This window comes from Catharus ustulatus, chromosome 2 (assembly GCF_009819885.2).
Source record: "Catharus ustulatus isolate bCatUst1 chromosome 2, bCatUst1.pri.v2, whole genome shotgun sequence".
Classification (NCBI taxonomy): Eukaryota; Metazoa; Chordata; class Aves; order Passeriformes; family Turdidae; genus Catharus; species Catharus ustulatus.
In genome coordinates this window covers 89010579-89026537 of record NC_046222.1, presented here as the reverse complement: position 1 = coordinate 89026537, position 15959 = coordinate 89010579, and the positions used below count along the sequence as shown (strand labels likewise).

General features: G+C 40.8%; 1 protein-coding gene across 2 annotated transcripts in view; it reads left to right on the top strand.

Annotated features, from left to right (window-relative positions):
* The window catches only part of CD99 (CD99 molecule (Xg blood group)), a 32399-nt gene extending 18594 nt beyond the window's left edge, over positions 1 to 13805 (top strand). Inside the window, exons 2-11 of one of the 2 annotated variants that reach the window (XM_033053296.2) lie at positions 3517 to 3555; positions 3884 to 3931; positions 4410 to 4442; positions 5345 to 5386; positions 5538 to 5570; positions 6928 to 6999; positions 8418 to 8459; positions 8976 to 9086; positions 9903 to 9956; positions 11901 to 13805. In XM_033053296.2, coding sequence (XP_032909187.1) covers positions 3517 to 3555; positions 3884 to 3931; positions 4410 to 4442; positions 5345 to 5386; positions 5538 to 5570; positions 6928 to 6999; positions 8418 to 8459; positions 8976 to 9086; positions 9903 to 9956; positions 11901 to 11926 — 500 coding nt within the window. In that variant the 3' untranslated portion in view covers positions 11927 to 13805. Of the gene's footprint in view, positions 1 to 3516; positions 3556 to 3883; positions 3932 to 4409; positions 4443 to 5344; positions 5387 to 5537; positions 5571 to 6927; positions 7000 to 8417; positions 8460 to 8975; positions 9087 to 9899; positions 9957 to 11900 lie in introns of both variants that reach the window. The other variant, XM_033053295.2, reaches the window with a different exon arrangement.
* Positions 13806 to 15959: the final 2154 nt, after the last annotated feature.

The window sequence follows — 15959 nt, the reverse complement described above, 5'->3', positions numbered from 1 at the left end:
AAAGAAAAAAAAAAGAGAAATAAAAAAGGGTGTCTTACTCTCCTGCTCTCTTTTCTTTTCTGGAAATAAAGGGCATTATTAGTGCAGTTATCTGAGAATGAAAAGGCATTTCAATTTTGACCTCAGTTATGGCAAAAGATGTCACCAGGTATGTATTTCTGGTATTAAACTCATGACTTGTCTTAACTTGGTCTGTCACATAAGTGAAAGGTGCATTCTGCTTGAGGTTTAATTTTGATGTTTGTTTGTACAGTAATTTCACGATTATAAGCCGCACTGAGTATAAGCCGCACTTCTGGGTTTCAGCAACTTTTTGTTCTTTGTCCATACATAAGCCGCACCTGATTATAAACCGCATGTTACAATACAGAGTGTGATAAAAGATATCTGTTCTATCCCCATCTGTTGAGGGTGGGGGCAGTGATCCTTATCTCAATGGCAGATAATCAGCTAATGGGCCATCCATTGAAACCAGGCAGGGCATTGTTCTTTATCTTTTCACAACCCATCCTTCCTCCAGTGAGTCATTGTCTGCTAATGGCCCATTGAGTCCCACTGTGTGACTGATAAAATTACTTCATCCCATTGAAAGTTGCTCCAGCCAGGGGGAAGAGCCCAACATTTCTTACCAAGATAAAAACAGAGGCCTTGGGACACTAAGGGAGCCCTTCTCCACTGGACTCCAGAGGAAAACCGGATTTCTCCACATCACCACTGGACCTCCAGAGGGAAACTGCACCTTGTACAGGAGCGCTGCTCCAACTGAGCCACATCTGTCACTGCAGGAGGATGCAGCCACCATGGAATGGGACTGCTGCCAACACCCTGCCTGACGGAGTGTCAGGCTGTACTCTGACTTTGTCAGGGTTTGGAGTTTGTCTCTTTGTACTACTGTATTTCTATTTTGATTTCCCTAGAAAAGAACTGTTATTCCTAATTTCCATATTTTTGCCTGAAAGCCCCTTGATTTCAAAATTATAATAATTTGGAGAGAGGGGGTTTACATTCTCCATTTCAAAGAGAAGTTCCTGCCTTTCTCAGTAGACACCTGTCCTCCAAACTAAAACAGCAACTTTTCGTTATTTGTCCATATACAAGCCGCACCTGATTATAAGCCGCACTTTGGGTTCGGACCAAAATTTTAGTCAAAATGGTGCGGCTTATAATCGTGAAATTACTGTATTCCTCTCTTCAGACTTTGCAGTAGCTGAAGCCTCTTTGGTGGTTACATTCTTAGAGGAAAAGCCAGACACATAAATGCTTTATGCAGATATTTTATGAATTAAGGTAGTTTCTATCTGGAAATAACATTTGCTCTGGCTGGCTTGATACTCAGTAGGTAGAAAAAGTCTTCCTGCTTCTATGGGGCTGAAACAGTATATTTGGATGTCTTTATTTGAATAGCTGATACCAACTTACAGGCCTTTTTTTTATTCCATGCTTCAGTGAAAGTAGGGATGATGAAAAATTAGAAACACCCCAAGCAGCTGTTTTAGCTATCCACTTATCTCTGCTGCTGAGATCACACCAGTACATTCGTGCTGTGAAACCAGTTTGTGTCCTGTATGTCTTGAGTTGGTGTGTTTGCAGTTGGCTGGGTAAGCAGCCGTAGTTCTAGCAATTGATTTAATGCAGCAAGAGACAGTATTCTTTTCCTAAGAACTGAAAATAGAATCTAATCCCCCTGGAGTGGAGACCCTATAGTGGTGCCAGCTGCATTGAGCTGTGTTTTAGGAAGTTGAAAAGACTGTTCAAGATCATACATGCTAATATCTTAACCACCTCCATACTGCTAGTCTGAGTTAGGGGGAAAGGTACAGTAATTTCACGAATACAAGCCGCAGCAATTTGACAAAAATTTTGGTGGAAACTCGGAAGTGCGGCTAATAGTCGGGTGCGGCTAATATATTAATAATTTTCTGACATTTACAACCCCAGACGTGCCAGCCAGAGTGCCGAGCCAAGCACCGGCCAGTAAAAGCCGGCATTTCGCAATTGTTACAGTGTTACCGTGTTGCCCTGGCTCCCTGCAGGCAGCACGGGGGGCGGGGAGAGAGGCGGGAGAGCTCTCTTTCCTCCTCTGCTGCAGCCCAGGGGAGGAGGGGGGGGGGGCACCGCCATTGCCGCGGCCCGGGGAGGAGAGGTGGGGGGGGGGGCGGGGGGCGCCGCCATTGCCGCAGCCCGGGGAGCCGACGGGGGGGGGGGCGCCGCCATTGCCGCGGCCCGGGGAGCCGACGGGGGGGGGGGCGCCGCCATTGCCGCGGCCCGGGGAGCCGACGGGGGGGGGGGTGCCGCCATTGCCGCGGCCCCGGGAGCCGACGGGGGGGGGGGCGCCGCCATTGCCGCGGCTCGGGGAGGACACGGGGGGGCCGCGCCGCCATTGCCGCGGCTCGGGGGGGCCGCGCTGCCATTGCCGCGGCCCGGGGAGCCGACGGGGGCGGGGCGCCGCCATTGCCGCGGCTCCGGGAGCCGGCGGGAGCCCCGCACCGCCATTGCCGCGGCTCGGGGGGGGGGCGGGAAGTGCGCGCCGCCATTTCCGCGGCTCGGGGAGGAGGCGGGGTGCTTTGTCCGCGCCCGCCGCCGGCGCCACGGGCGCGGGAAAGCTCTGTCCCCGCCCACCGCCGCTGCCGTAGGAGCGGGGGAAGCTCCGTCCCTGCCTGCCACCGCGGGGCAGCGCCGACCCGGGGTGACCGAGCCCAGGGGCAGCGGTGGCCGGCCCCGAGCGGCAGCACCGGGCTGGGCCACCTGGCCCCATCAGCGGCCCCTAGCGGGCCGAGCCTGCACAGCCTTAGCTCAGCCAGTAAACCCTGCCCTCCCGCGGTTCTGTTACTAATTGCGCGCGGGTCCTCGCTGCGAACGACAGAGCGGCTTATATTCGTGTGCGGCTTATCTATGGACAAAAACCGAAATATTTGCCAACACCCAGAGATGCGGCTTATATTCAGTGCGGCTTGTATTCGTGAATTTACTGTAAGTCTTATGAACCCCTGAAAACTAATTTTTACTGGCAAGATATTAACTCCATTACATAAGAACTTTGATATTGGCCTTTGTGCTTCAAGGCTCTTCTTCAGACTGGAATCTTTTATGTTCTTGTGCATTGGAAGCTGTCCCCCAGCTTATTTTGTGGTTCAGTGGAAAGAAGAGCGGAGTGGGAAAGAATATACTGTGGATGGCACTAAAAAAGCATGCAATAGTAGTGTAAAGAGTAAAGTACAAGGATAAAGTGCATTATTGGCTGCAGGAATGTATGTTCCAACTCTTCAGGTCATTTCTATAGAGCAAATTTTTGGTGTGGTTCCTTTTCTTATTTTTCTGAAAAGACACATGGATAGTGACTTGGAGAAATAGAGAAGAATGTCTGTCTTCAACCCTGACTCAAAATATTCTTCTAGATTGACTCAGGAAGCAGAATACATACCTCAAGATCGATCATAGACACGTTTATGACTTTAATAAATGTTGGGTTTGAATGAGAAAAAGCAGTGTCCTTACTGTTACTTTTATCTTCTGCAGGCCAAGATGATTTCTCCTTAGGAGATGCACTTTTGGAAGGTAGGCAGAAAAATTGTAGCTACTTTTGACTTTTTTCTTTCTAAGTATTACTGCATGACCAAGCATGACAACTTTGCCACATGTGGTTTATTTAAACCTCAGTGGAACAATTCAGCCATGTGTTTGTCAAGATGTGGACCACATAAAACTCAAATTTCTCTTCTGAATATTTAAAGATTTCTCTTTGAGGAAAATTGTCTTGCTGTATAGATTTTATTTTGTGTATTTTGTTGCATAGATGTGTATTTATCATTTATTCTTTGTCCTTCATGTAGCTTCTGAACAGTGTGTTAAATAGTATTTTTTTTCCCCTAACCATACCTGACAGAAACTACAAAGAAGCCTCCTGTAACTCAGAAGACACCATCAGATCTAGGTGAGATCTAATTGGCTTGTAATGCCTTTTACTGTAAAATTAAGTGTAGTGTGCATACCAATTTGAGATCTTGAATTTTTCAATTTAGTGGCACACAGGGTTGTAATATTTCCATAAAACAAAGCCGTTCCCTAACAGCAAAAGGATTTCTTCATTTTGGAATCTGTCTCAGAAATGTATTTTGTGATTTCACAAGCCTAAAGAGCCTGAGACAATCCCTTCCGTTGGCTTTTAGTCTACGTGTTTGGAGCTTGCTCACCTTGAGCTGGCCCTTGACAGGTCCCATCATCTTCAAAAGTAGCAAATCACTTGGCAGGTAATGCCTGGTAACTTTGTGAGCCTTTTCTATGAGTCATTGATGAGTGATCATGTCTTTCATTTGTGGAGAAAACATTGGGGGGTCCATTTTGTTTCAAAAATAGTCTAAGACTACTTCAGTTTTTGCATTACATTTAAAACTTCCTTTCTTTCTTTGTAGATGATCTTGACTTGACCCATGCTCTTGGTCCTGGTAAGTATCATATTTTCCTGGATACTGCTCAAATGTACCTGTTGCAATGTCTATTCATCCTTTATGACCTAAGTATAATAAGGCACTGAGTTGATTAAGGTAGCAGACTGTCGATAAAAATAATTGCAGTCTAGTTGTTTGGTAATCTTAAGGTTCTGGATCACCAAAAATTTCAATAATTTCTTAGCCAGTTTCTACTTGTTTCATTGATGTTTTTTCACTAGGTGGCACTAACTCCATAAACTATTACTTATGGAATAGTTAATCCCGAAGTAATCTCTCCCATTTCAGGAAGTATTTTTAGTAGCACAATGAAACATTAATCTGTTATAAATAATTTGAAGGAAAGTACCCTTTCTAATGTGAGGGTTGTTACAAAACTGTACACAGATGATTCCTAAGATCTCTTCCTATTTTGTAGCAAGCCAAATGAAATGTCATTGAGAGGACCGTATATCTAGTTCTATTTTGTGTACTTTGTCTATTTTTCAAGTGAGGTACCAAGCCTTATATTTGGTTAAAACCTGGTAATTTTAAAAGGGGAAACAGCTAAGTAGTCTGTACCTGGTAGAAAAATTTAAAGAAGCTCAGCCTTTGAAATCAGATGCGCAAACTAAAATGGTGCGTAAGACTTAATGAGTTTTACTGTGTATGCTCCATCCTGGCAAGGATCTGACATGCTGGTTAATGTAGCAGGAAAACTCTTTGTGGCATTAAAACACAGTGTTGAGCTAAAATAACCAAAGAAATACAGTATTAGCTAATTAAAGGAAAATTACGTGGAGAAGTTTCAATACAGTATTTTAGGTCAGATCATCTTTCAACGTCACTACATGCTCTGCTTTTGTTTTCTTCACACTAGTAATTTTGCTCAATTTATTCTAACTCTTATTTGTGTATAGATGATCCCAAGCCACTTCCTCCTGCAAATCCTAGAGACACTGGTAAGACTGATCTAACAGGAATTTCTGAACAGTAAAAGAGTATTTGTTAATCTCTCCTAGTCCCTTTGAACATCACTGTACTGTAGTCTGGTTTTGTTATCTTGACATTTTTTTTCTTTTTTTTTCCCTTAAATCTCTCTTCTGTGATTAGATAACCCCAAGCAAGATCAACCTAAAGGCTCTGGTAAGACTTCTAGCTCAAACTCCTGGTTTTACTCTCTCAGTTACACTTCTAATAATTGATCCTTGTTAATTACCTGCTATGTATGTCAGGTGTGGTACACATCAAACGCTGAAGATTGAGAAAAAGTTGTCATGCAAATAAGCTTTGCTCCATTCTTGAAATTCCATAGCAAACCCGTTGAGTCACTTTCACTTAAAAGCAGGATGAAGTGGGGAAGAGGCAGGATGGGGGACTCTGTGTGTGTGTGTCTGTGTGCTTGGAGCAATGCTGCTCTTGGCTGCCTGTGGTGTACTGGATTGAGTTCTTTCTTCTTTACAAACCAAATCCCTTCTAGTCATGTTCAAAAGTAAGTAGCAATTACCTATGATCTTTATTATTAAAGGATCTAATTTAAAGATAAAACTCCAAGTTAAAGGGTTGCTTCCTTTTTTTTTCTTTTTTTTTTAATTTATTTAAAGGCCCCATTAAGAAATACAATTGTTTGTGTTTGAAAGATAGATATAAAATACACATCCTTCTTTGCCTGTTCTGGTTCAGAATTCCTCTCTGTCTTTGTCTAACCCAGAAAAAAACATATTGCTATTATTCACAAACATGGTGGTAAAGAGCCCTAGAATGCAAGCCTCAGTTCTTGTTCTTTCACCTGTCTGATTTGCAGCAGATACTTCAATTTGAGTCTTGCATGCCTCAGTACAGCACTTTTGGCACCCAGCTAAAACATCCTCCAATGCAATACTTTTAGTTTTCTGCCTGAAACTTGTTTGCTTTGTGTAAACTAAATATTCATTTGGCAGCAGAGGGAAGGAGGAGGAGGTGCCTTGAGGGAGGCAGGAAGGCTCCATGAGGTAGGGTTCAGTGGAAATGGAGAGGGACTATTTCAATGTCCTGCAGTAAATCAGAGAAGAGAATTACATTTGGGCTGTTTGTGACTTAAAGACCCAACTCTGAAGAATCATTCTTAGTTGCAGCCTTGAAAGTAGATGGTCCTTTTCTGTCCACGTTCTTTCTTTGTTTTTGCAAGACAGTGAGATTTGGGCCATTAGGGTTAAGCAGCTTATAGGGCTCCTTGCTTGCTTAACCTGATTTGTGCAGTACTACCTGCTCTTGGACACTGACTTCTCTCAGTTGATCAGGAAGTCCAAGAAAGGAGTGCTGCTGTCAAACTGTGCAGTGCTGGGCTGAAGGGACTTGACACTGTGAGGGCTTTTGAAAGGTTAAATGTTGTGACTCTGGTGCTGAACCTAAAAACAGAAATTCAGTTGAATGGTCTTGAGGAAATTTCCATGTCATTATATGCCTTGGTGTGTCTTATTCACTGAACTTGAAACATGGTAATGCTATTTGCATTATTTTATAGGCACATTTGATGATTCAGATCTGGTGGATGGCCATTTACCAAAAGGAGGAAGTGATGACCGTGGCAGTAATGGTAAGATAGCAGGTTGTGCTTCGTATTGTTTCTATGGCTGCCTGAGCTTTTGATTAAAGCTTGATCACAAGCTGATAAGACATGCTCTAATTTGTAATGCATTTGGTTCTGGTATCTGAAATTTAAGAGCATACTTTTGAGTTCAAAAGTAATGCGTTCTGTCTCTGCCAAAAAAAAAAAAAACCCAAATATTTAAGGGATAAACTCGTCTAGAACAAAAATTTTGAGTGATTTTTACTGTTACACTAAGAAAGATGGCTTCTAAAACTGAATTGCGAATGCAGTAATTCAAAATTCACCATGAATATAGTTTTTAAGGTCATCCAAATTCTGGTTTTGATCTTCTATGACATACTTTCAGTTTCCTTTAGTTCTTGTAGTTCAGAAGTCTAGGAGTGGGTCAGAGGAGGGTCCACCTTGTGTTTGTAAAGATTTCCTTTTTCCCACAGGATGAAGTGATCTTTATACTGCCAAGTGATCCTTAGTCTTCACTTCTTTACTGTGTTGGTGGCAGTAAGGCAGGTGGAAAGTTGTGGATGCTCCATCCCTAGAAGTGTCCAAGACCAGCCTGGATGGAGCTTTGAGCAGCCTGGTTTAGTGGAAGGTGTCCCTGCCAGTGCCAGAGAGTTTGAAGCTCTGTGATCACTAAGGTCCCTAAGGTCCCTTTACTACCATATGGTTCTATACACTGAGCAGTATGAAACCATTTCATAGCTCACCAAACTTTTTTTTGTTAATTTGCTATGTCTAAATGGTGCATTACTGCAATTTTACTATTTCCAGATCAGAGTTGGTTTAAGTATCTTGATGGGGTTTGGGATGTGCTAATGGTTACTGACTTCTCTGGAGAGTTGTCCTAGGTAGAGATCACTGATGCCACTTTTTTGGGTAGCTTTCCCCTTCCAACGCTCCTTTGGGGCAGTTCTTGAAAATTGAAAGGGGCAAGAAGCATTTGTAGAGACTTGTGTGGTGGTTTCATCTGCACAGGTTCCTGCCTTGGTGGTACAATTTGCACAAATTTGGAGTTAGTATTTGTAGAACCTCTGGCTTGCTTGTGAAGAGAATTGCAAAGGTATTTAGTAGATGAGGCTGGGATTTTAGGAAAAGATAGAGGGTTCCGTGGAAGTACAGCTGAATGTTACTCTGAAATTATATGAAATCTCTGTGGTGGTGCACAGGCTTATTACACCAGATCTCACAAATACTCTGTGCTGATTTTGTAGAAGTGCTGAGCACTCAAGGCTGCAGTTGGCACTGCTCTGAGCCATGCTTTGAAAACAGAAAGTTTCAGTGCCAGTTTAGCATTGTATGGATATAACAGATGGTTTGTAACTTTGAGTAATTAATTGACAAAAGATTTGTCAATTATGAGTGTTCTTTAGACATAAAAAATGTAAACTCTCCGTTCATTTTTGCAGAACGAAAGGGCCCAACTCCAAACAATGGCCAAGAAGAGCCGGGTAAATGCATGAATTTGTGTGTATGATGATGTTTGCACGTATGAAGCTTGTTTTCTTGGGGTTTCTGATTGCTGGTCTTCTGCTAGAATGGTCACTACTGGGAATGGGTTACAATTAAAAAGGTTTTGTGCTATCTAGAATGCTTACTTTAAGCTCTGCTTCCATAGTCCTTTAACATTTTTATGTTACAAGTGATTCCTAAGTATTAAGGTCACAGAGATGCTGCTGGTGCAGTGATTGTGTGCATCAAAGTAGATATGGCTATGAAAGGGTTGCTTTTTTAATTAGTGGAACTTAAAGCAGGCATGCTTAAGTTCCTTAACAATGGGCATTGCTAAGAAGTCAATGGTTACAAAATGAAAGGATTTACTTTTCATTATGCACAGAGTTGATTATTACAATTTTATGTAATTTCAGTTTAATGGTTTTTGGAAGTGTTTAGAGGGCTTGCTTTGACTATACTTTGATGTGGCTTTCAGTTCTAAGAAATGTATACAAACATCTCTGTTTTTTCAGCTTCTCCTGGAGCAATAGCTGGAATTATAAGTGCTGTGGGTGCTGCTGTAATTGGAACAGTATCTAGTTTCATTGCTTACCAAAAGAAGAAACTCTGTTTCAAGCAAAGTGGTAAGAATTCCAAATTAGTTTTGTTTCCTAATGTCTAAAGAGAGGTATTTTTGTATTTATATGTGGACTGTAAATTGATCCTATGCATAAGGTAGTTGTAGTAGCCCAGTGAATGTATGTTCACAGGAAGTAACCTTGCCTACTAGTCATCTAAGACTGAAGAATTCCTTGCCCAAAAATTAGAGTTTCAAAACTAGGACTTAAAACTTTACAATTCTTAAAATAAAAAAGCACTTCTTGCTAAAAGATAAGCAGGAGGGGCTGCAAAAAATACTTTTTAAGGAGAATCAAGTGGAGGTTGGGGATTAGAAACTTTTTAGTGCTGAAAAATATTTTGTAGTTTCTAATTTTGTAAATTTTACCTTTGTGTCTTCACAAGATGCTTGCCTACTTACTAGTTTTATGACAACTTACCCCAGTGTTCATTTGCAAATGATTCCTCTGCAGTCATCTATTTCTTGCTTTCTTTCCACATAAATAAGATATAACTTGGATCAGAGAACTTTGGGTGTACTGTGGGTGATAGGAGGGGCAGAAGTTTGGTTTTGTCTGTTTCAGTTTTACTGACTGTTTAGTGAAGGGATAGAGCAGCCATTCAGCCAGGCACTGCTGTTTTGTCATTTGGGAAGTTTGGAAACTGAATAGCATCTCTAACCATGCATGTTAAAATTAATGTGCAGACAAAACAGGGCAGCTCAACTACTGTCAGTAGCCCATTTTTTTCACTGCTATTTCTTCTCTCAAATTACCTCCATTTATCAAGAACCTCAAATATAAGAGAACTTGAATGCTAAATATCTGTTTGTTTCCCAGCAGATGAAGAGAATGTGAACATGCAAAGCCATAGGGGAGCGCAATCTGAGCCACCTGGTAAGACAAGAGTCTAGATGGAAGATCAGCTCTTTGGTGGGGATCCTATTAAATGCACATTATTGACATCTAACATACTGGAGAAAATGAATTGTGCTGTCATGTTAAAATAAAAAATAATTAACAATTTTGGCAGAATATGAGCTAACAGTGTGCCTAGGTACTCAAGAAGGCCAGTGCCATCCTGGCCTCTATCAGCAACAGTGTGGCCACCAGGACCCAGACAGTGATTGTCTCCTTGTACTTTGTTCTGCTGGGGCCACACCTCAAATACTATGTCCAGTTCTGGGGTCTCACTTAAAGAAAGACACTGAGGTGCTGCAGCATGTCCAGAGAAGGGCAATGGATCTGGGGAAAGGTCTGGAGCACACGTTATGTGTTATGAGGAGTGGCTGGGGGAGTTGGAGATGTATAGCCTGAACAAGGCTCAGGTAATCTTTTCACTTTCTACAGCCACTTGAAGGGAGGTTGTAGCCAGGTGCATGTCAGTCACTTCTCCTAGATAACAAGTGATAGGACAAGAGGAAATGGCCTCAAACTTTGCCGGAGGAGGTTTATATTGGATATTTGGAAAAATGTTTTCATGAGGGGGTTGTCAAGCATTGGAACAGGCTGCTCAGAAACTCCTCAGGAAAGCGGAGTAGTTGTCATCCATGGAAGTATTTAAAAGATATATAGTTGTGGCACAGAGAGACATGGTTTAGTGGTGGACTTGGCAGTCCTAAGGTAAGAGTTAAAATGGATGATCTAAAAGGTCTTTTCCAACATAAATGGTTCTGTGATTTTATGATTTTACCGTGACAACAAACTTAAAACAGAATCAAGCATTCAGTTCTGACATGGCCTCTTTTCCATAGTTTTTTTTGTTGAATAGATTGTTTATTGCCTTGAGAATTAATTGAAATGTAGGAACTTAGAGAAAGTGAATAATTTAATTTTCTCTGCTAAAGTATCACTAGAGGCAACTGTGAAAACATAAGCCTGCTCTGTCAGTGCGATGAATAACTGCAGTTGGAAGTTTATTAGTGTATATTTTTTTCTGATTAGTGTCTGAAATGTTTTCTAATTATAAACTGATACAGAACACTGCAGGAATGTATATGACAAAATTTATGGTATTTGGACAGAGATGAAACTCCACTGGAAGCAAGGAGGACTGAACTCACTAGCATGTTGTAATTAAAGCATTCTCTGTTATGAACAGAGATTATTGTGTGAAAGAGCCATCACATAATTAATCTTTCTACAATGGTGAGAGCTGTGGAAGGATCTCTTTTAAAGAAATAAACACTGAGAACCTCACCCTTCCATGTGTGGTTGTGTAGGGGATTTGGCTGATGGAGCAGGTGATAAGCTCCAGGAATCTGTGGATAGAACTGGAGGAAATGGTATAGGTGAAAACTTGGCCTTCTAGTCCTTGTGACTGGTCAACAAATGAAGAAGCACTATAAACTCATGCTAAAGTTCATTGATTTTGAAGTACTGAGTATAAAAATCTCAAAGCAGTATATATTTGAAGTATATTTTTCTGTGAGCTTAATCTTAAACCTGCAGAACTATTTCTGGGTTTTTTTATAATTAAAAAAATAAGTATGTCTTATTTTTCTTGGATATTGCACCAGTTTGTTATAAACTTTTATGTGGTTAATTATCTTCTTTATAAACACTTTAAGCTGTTAAATATATAAAACTCTCAAGTGCAAAACATTTTCTTGTGACTGGCTGTAAGGACTGAAGAGACTCAGGTATCCTGAATTCAGCTGTGCATTAGGGAAGCAAGTAGTATCATTCAAAGTCCTCTACCAAAGGCAGTTGAAATGTGAGCTGTAGTTGGGTTATGCTAAAATTCTGGCCAGGATGACTGCATAAACTATTGCATAGTAATGTATAACTTAAATTGTACATTAACAGTGCACTCATCTTGAATTGTTTTTCACTTTTCAGTTCAGCGCACACTTCTGGAGAACTAAATTAAAGAAAGAGTGGTGAAGAACAGATCTTTGGAACTGGATAACAACCTGCATTCTGAAAAAAAAAAAAAAAAAAAAAAGAAACAAGAAAGCTTAACATAAACAGCAGAGCCCGAAGTCTCATAAGAAAGCAGCTCTGGTTTGAAACACCTCTGGGACTGTGACTTAGACCTGAGTACTTCTGTATGGTTAGCCCTGTGAAGCATTGTTGCACACCAATACATGGCCTTAATGACAGGAGTGTAGAAGTATGTTGTGCCTTTACATTCTTTCCTTGACTCCTCTGACAAATGGGTGTGTCTCAAGTGCATTCAGCGTGTTTAATTTTTCCTTACCTCTCCAAAACCATTATGCAGTTACGGTTTTTGTTATGTTATTGCTGTCAGGCAATACAAACATTTTTTTCAAATATCCTGTACTCAGTGAGTGGACCAACCACCAGTGTATGTGGTGTGGTGTATGTTGTGGGCACCTGAAAGCAACCACCTCACTGTGTATGGATGGTGAATCTGGGTGTGGGTGCTGCTGATCCAATCTGTGTGTGTGCCTGGGCCAGCTGCCAGGGAAGAGATGCTTGTGCTTGAGCATTCAGAAGGAAAAAATGATGGTTTTGTTTTTAGATTTTCTTTTTCAATGCATCTGTCTGGTACAGATTGAGAAAACCCAAAGTTAATGCACGCCGAGCCTTCATCCTTTCTGGCTCTTCCTGCTTAGCAAGCACTGAGCTGGTCAGCTGTGGAAAAGCCTGTTTTTGCAGATCAGAAACATAATTGGACTTTGTCTTTCTGGTGGCATTGATGTTTGGCATTGTCTAAACAGTGGTGGATGAAGTACTTGGGAGTGGGGATTAACATCTGCAGTCTTCCATAACCAAAAGCTTAAGAGAAAGTAGTGTTGAATTCAGAAGGCTTATCATACATTTGTAAGGGACAGAAACAGTACCACAGTTCCAAACTACACACAGCAAGACTGACCAGAACAAGCCAGCCTCACTCCACAGGCATCTACTGAACACTAGAAATAGCAAATGTGTGAGAAGTGCTTTTGGACTTGTGAAGGATTCCCCTGGGATGATCACCTATGGTTGCATCTTCCTCTGAAAGCACTTGTGATCCATGCTGTGGCTCTTGAAAGCAACAGGAATGTTTCAAGGATCTGTGGAAACATGGAAAACTACAGCTCAAAACAGCTAAAGGACTAAATCTGGAATAATAACTAGTTCTGTCAGGAAGGATTGGTCTGACCAGTTTTTTTGGCTTTCGTTCTAATTGCTTTCAATTTTCATGCAATTTTACCATATGTGTCTTATTAATGGGCTTCAGCCACCTGACAAAGTTCTACAGGAAGATGACATTTCATGGAACATCTTAGAAATTAATGAATTTGAATATTAGACCTGTAAATATATCTGTACATTCAAATATGAATGTATGCCAAGGATAATTCATTTAAGAATTTCTTGTACATGTTTCTTATCTTGCAACAAAGCTTTACACAAATTTTAGTATTTTCTTATGGAATTAATTTGTAAGTCTCTTTTTGCCCAACGTCTGCTTTTAGTATAAAAGTGGTAAAACCTTTAAGTGTGTTTGAGAGTGCAAAAGTGATTCCTACATAAACATTTGATTTATGTAAATACAAAAAAAAGAAATGCACTGCTTGCCTACATGAATAAACAGATATATCTATGCCAAGCCTAGAGTAAATAAAAATAAGTCAGTGTTTGTTAGGAATAAAATTGCAGGAGGAGCTCAAACTAGCTTTTAGCTAATGAAGACTTTGAACCATTTTTCAGCTTTTGTGAGCCTAAAAATTACTTATTAAGACCTATCAACATTGTGATTTTTCTAAAAATAAATAAAAATGTGTTTATGTGTTCTTCTTAGTAGTTCTGAAAATAAAAACTTGGTGCTCACTCACCTAGGGAAGAATCTTTTTAATAGTTTGTCTTCCTGCTCTATCAGCAGCTCAGGTTTATTATGTACAGACATTTTAATCATTTTGGAGTTACTGCCTGGAAAGGCTGACCTGGAACAGAGACCAGACAGAGCAAAAGGAATAAAATAGGTATTTATTGAAAGGATACACTTTGGGCAGTGCAAGAGCCCAGCTGGGGCTACATCCAAACCAAATCCAAGATGGATCCTAGTCACAAGTTTTTACATCTTTGTAAGTTTTGGTTCATCTGCACATTGGGGTCAATTGTCCAACCAGATTATGAAGCCCCAGATTATGAAGTCTCAGCCCCCTGGCTTGCCCCCTTTTCCTCACTGTTGTTTCTGCTTTTTGGGTACTGGTTGTCCTTGATTCTCTGGCTGGGAAGGGATTGTTTTGTCACTACCCTGTGAAGAGAACTTACTAACACCCAATATGATGTTTCAGAGTTACACACTGAGCAGCAGAGATTCTGAAAAATATAAAAGCTAAAGGCATAATTTCTGCCCTTCAGAGGCTTGACAAGGCCTTTACCTTGTCAAGTCTCTATTCTAAATATCTGCTAATAATAGGTATTTAGTAACAGTTAAGTCCTGTTCCTGTAGTACACCCTCTTCCATTTCTTATTCCAGTCTACCTCCTTTGAAGATGAGGAAGAGTTACCATCAGTAATAGGAGGAAAAGTCATCAAAGTAGGATTTTGTTGTAGAATAATATGTCACTTTAGCTTCTACAAGGTATCTGCAGTGGCAGTTTATTCATGCTATTGGTGGAAAAGACTGCTTGAAAAAAATGTTTTGTTGGTTTTCAAATGTGATGTTCATTTCAAATAATTATTCAGTTACCCAAATTAATTCATTCAATTGTGCAAATGAAAGCAAGCAAATCTTAAGCATAACATGTGGCAGCTTTTTGCTGTAGCTCTTACTTGTGCATATTTCAGTATCTGTGCCAAATTTTGAATGCTAAGAAAAACATTTTAGTGCACTCAGTTTTCAGTATATCTTGGACTGAATTACACTTTCAATGCTGCTTTTCTGTGTTGGCATTTTTTTTCCCTCACTTGTTACTTTAGGCCCCCATCTCAAACACACTGTTGTGTGTGTGTGTTCACTTGAGAAGATTATGAAGCAAGCCCTAACCTTTTCACAAGTTGAAAATATTACTTCCTTTTTGCTCTTGTCTGTTATACTGATAGAAAGACACACTTTAAAGGAAGTGATTATTAGGAATGGGGAAAGGACTTAAATGGGGCAAACCCACAGTTTTCCCAAATCTCTGCATTTGGAGTACTTTAATAACAAGAAAAATGTGAAAAATCACTGAAGCTTTAGCTAGTATGTAGTATTTGTATTCTTCTGTCATCAAGAAATTGTATCACCAACAAGCTGTTGCACGTTTTTGACAGCACCAAGATTAAGTTCCTGCAATACTCCCAAGAACAGGAGAGGGATAAGCATTCAAGACATCCTGACTCCTACACTAGATCCACTCCTTCCAGTGCCACACACTTTCATATTATTATTTAGCTAGATAGGGCAATAGCTGGCTTCAGAAGAACTGAACAAGATATGCATAATCTTCAAACTTTATCTGAGAATGTTCAATTTCACAGTGAAGTTGTATCAGCAGGGAGGTGAGATGATGCATTTTGGGAAGACTTTATTTGCAGGAACAACTATTTTGAAGTAAAGCTACTGAACGTGTGTAAGCTGTTGGGACCTGCCTGGCACACATACCTAACCTTTGCCAACATTCCTGTTCCCTTCAGGCAAGTTCATCTCTTGTATGAAGATCAGCACATGTGAGCCTGCTTTTGGCATTCTGGAAAATAAAAACCAGTGGATTTATTGGGATTGCTCATTTCATAGTATAGTTCTTGTTTTAACTGGCTGAAAAAGTCACATCTTCAGCCTAAATGTCCTTAACTGTTCTGAGAATGAGCAATTGGCCCTGACATGGAGAATGAGGATACCCAAACTGAACTTTAGAACTTCTATATAAGCCAGACCTTTATATGCCATTCTGCTGTTTCACATCTGGGCAGGGGAGAGGGAGGGAGTTGACCTAATTGAGCATCAAGCTTCTTTAGGATCCA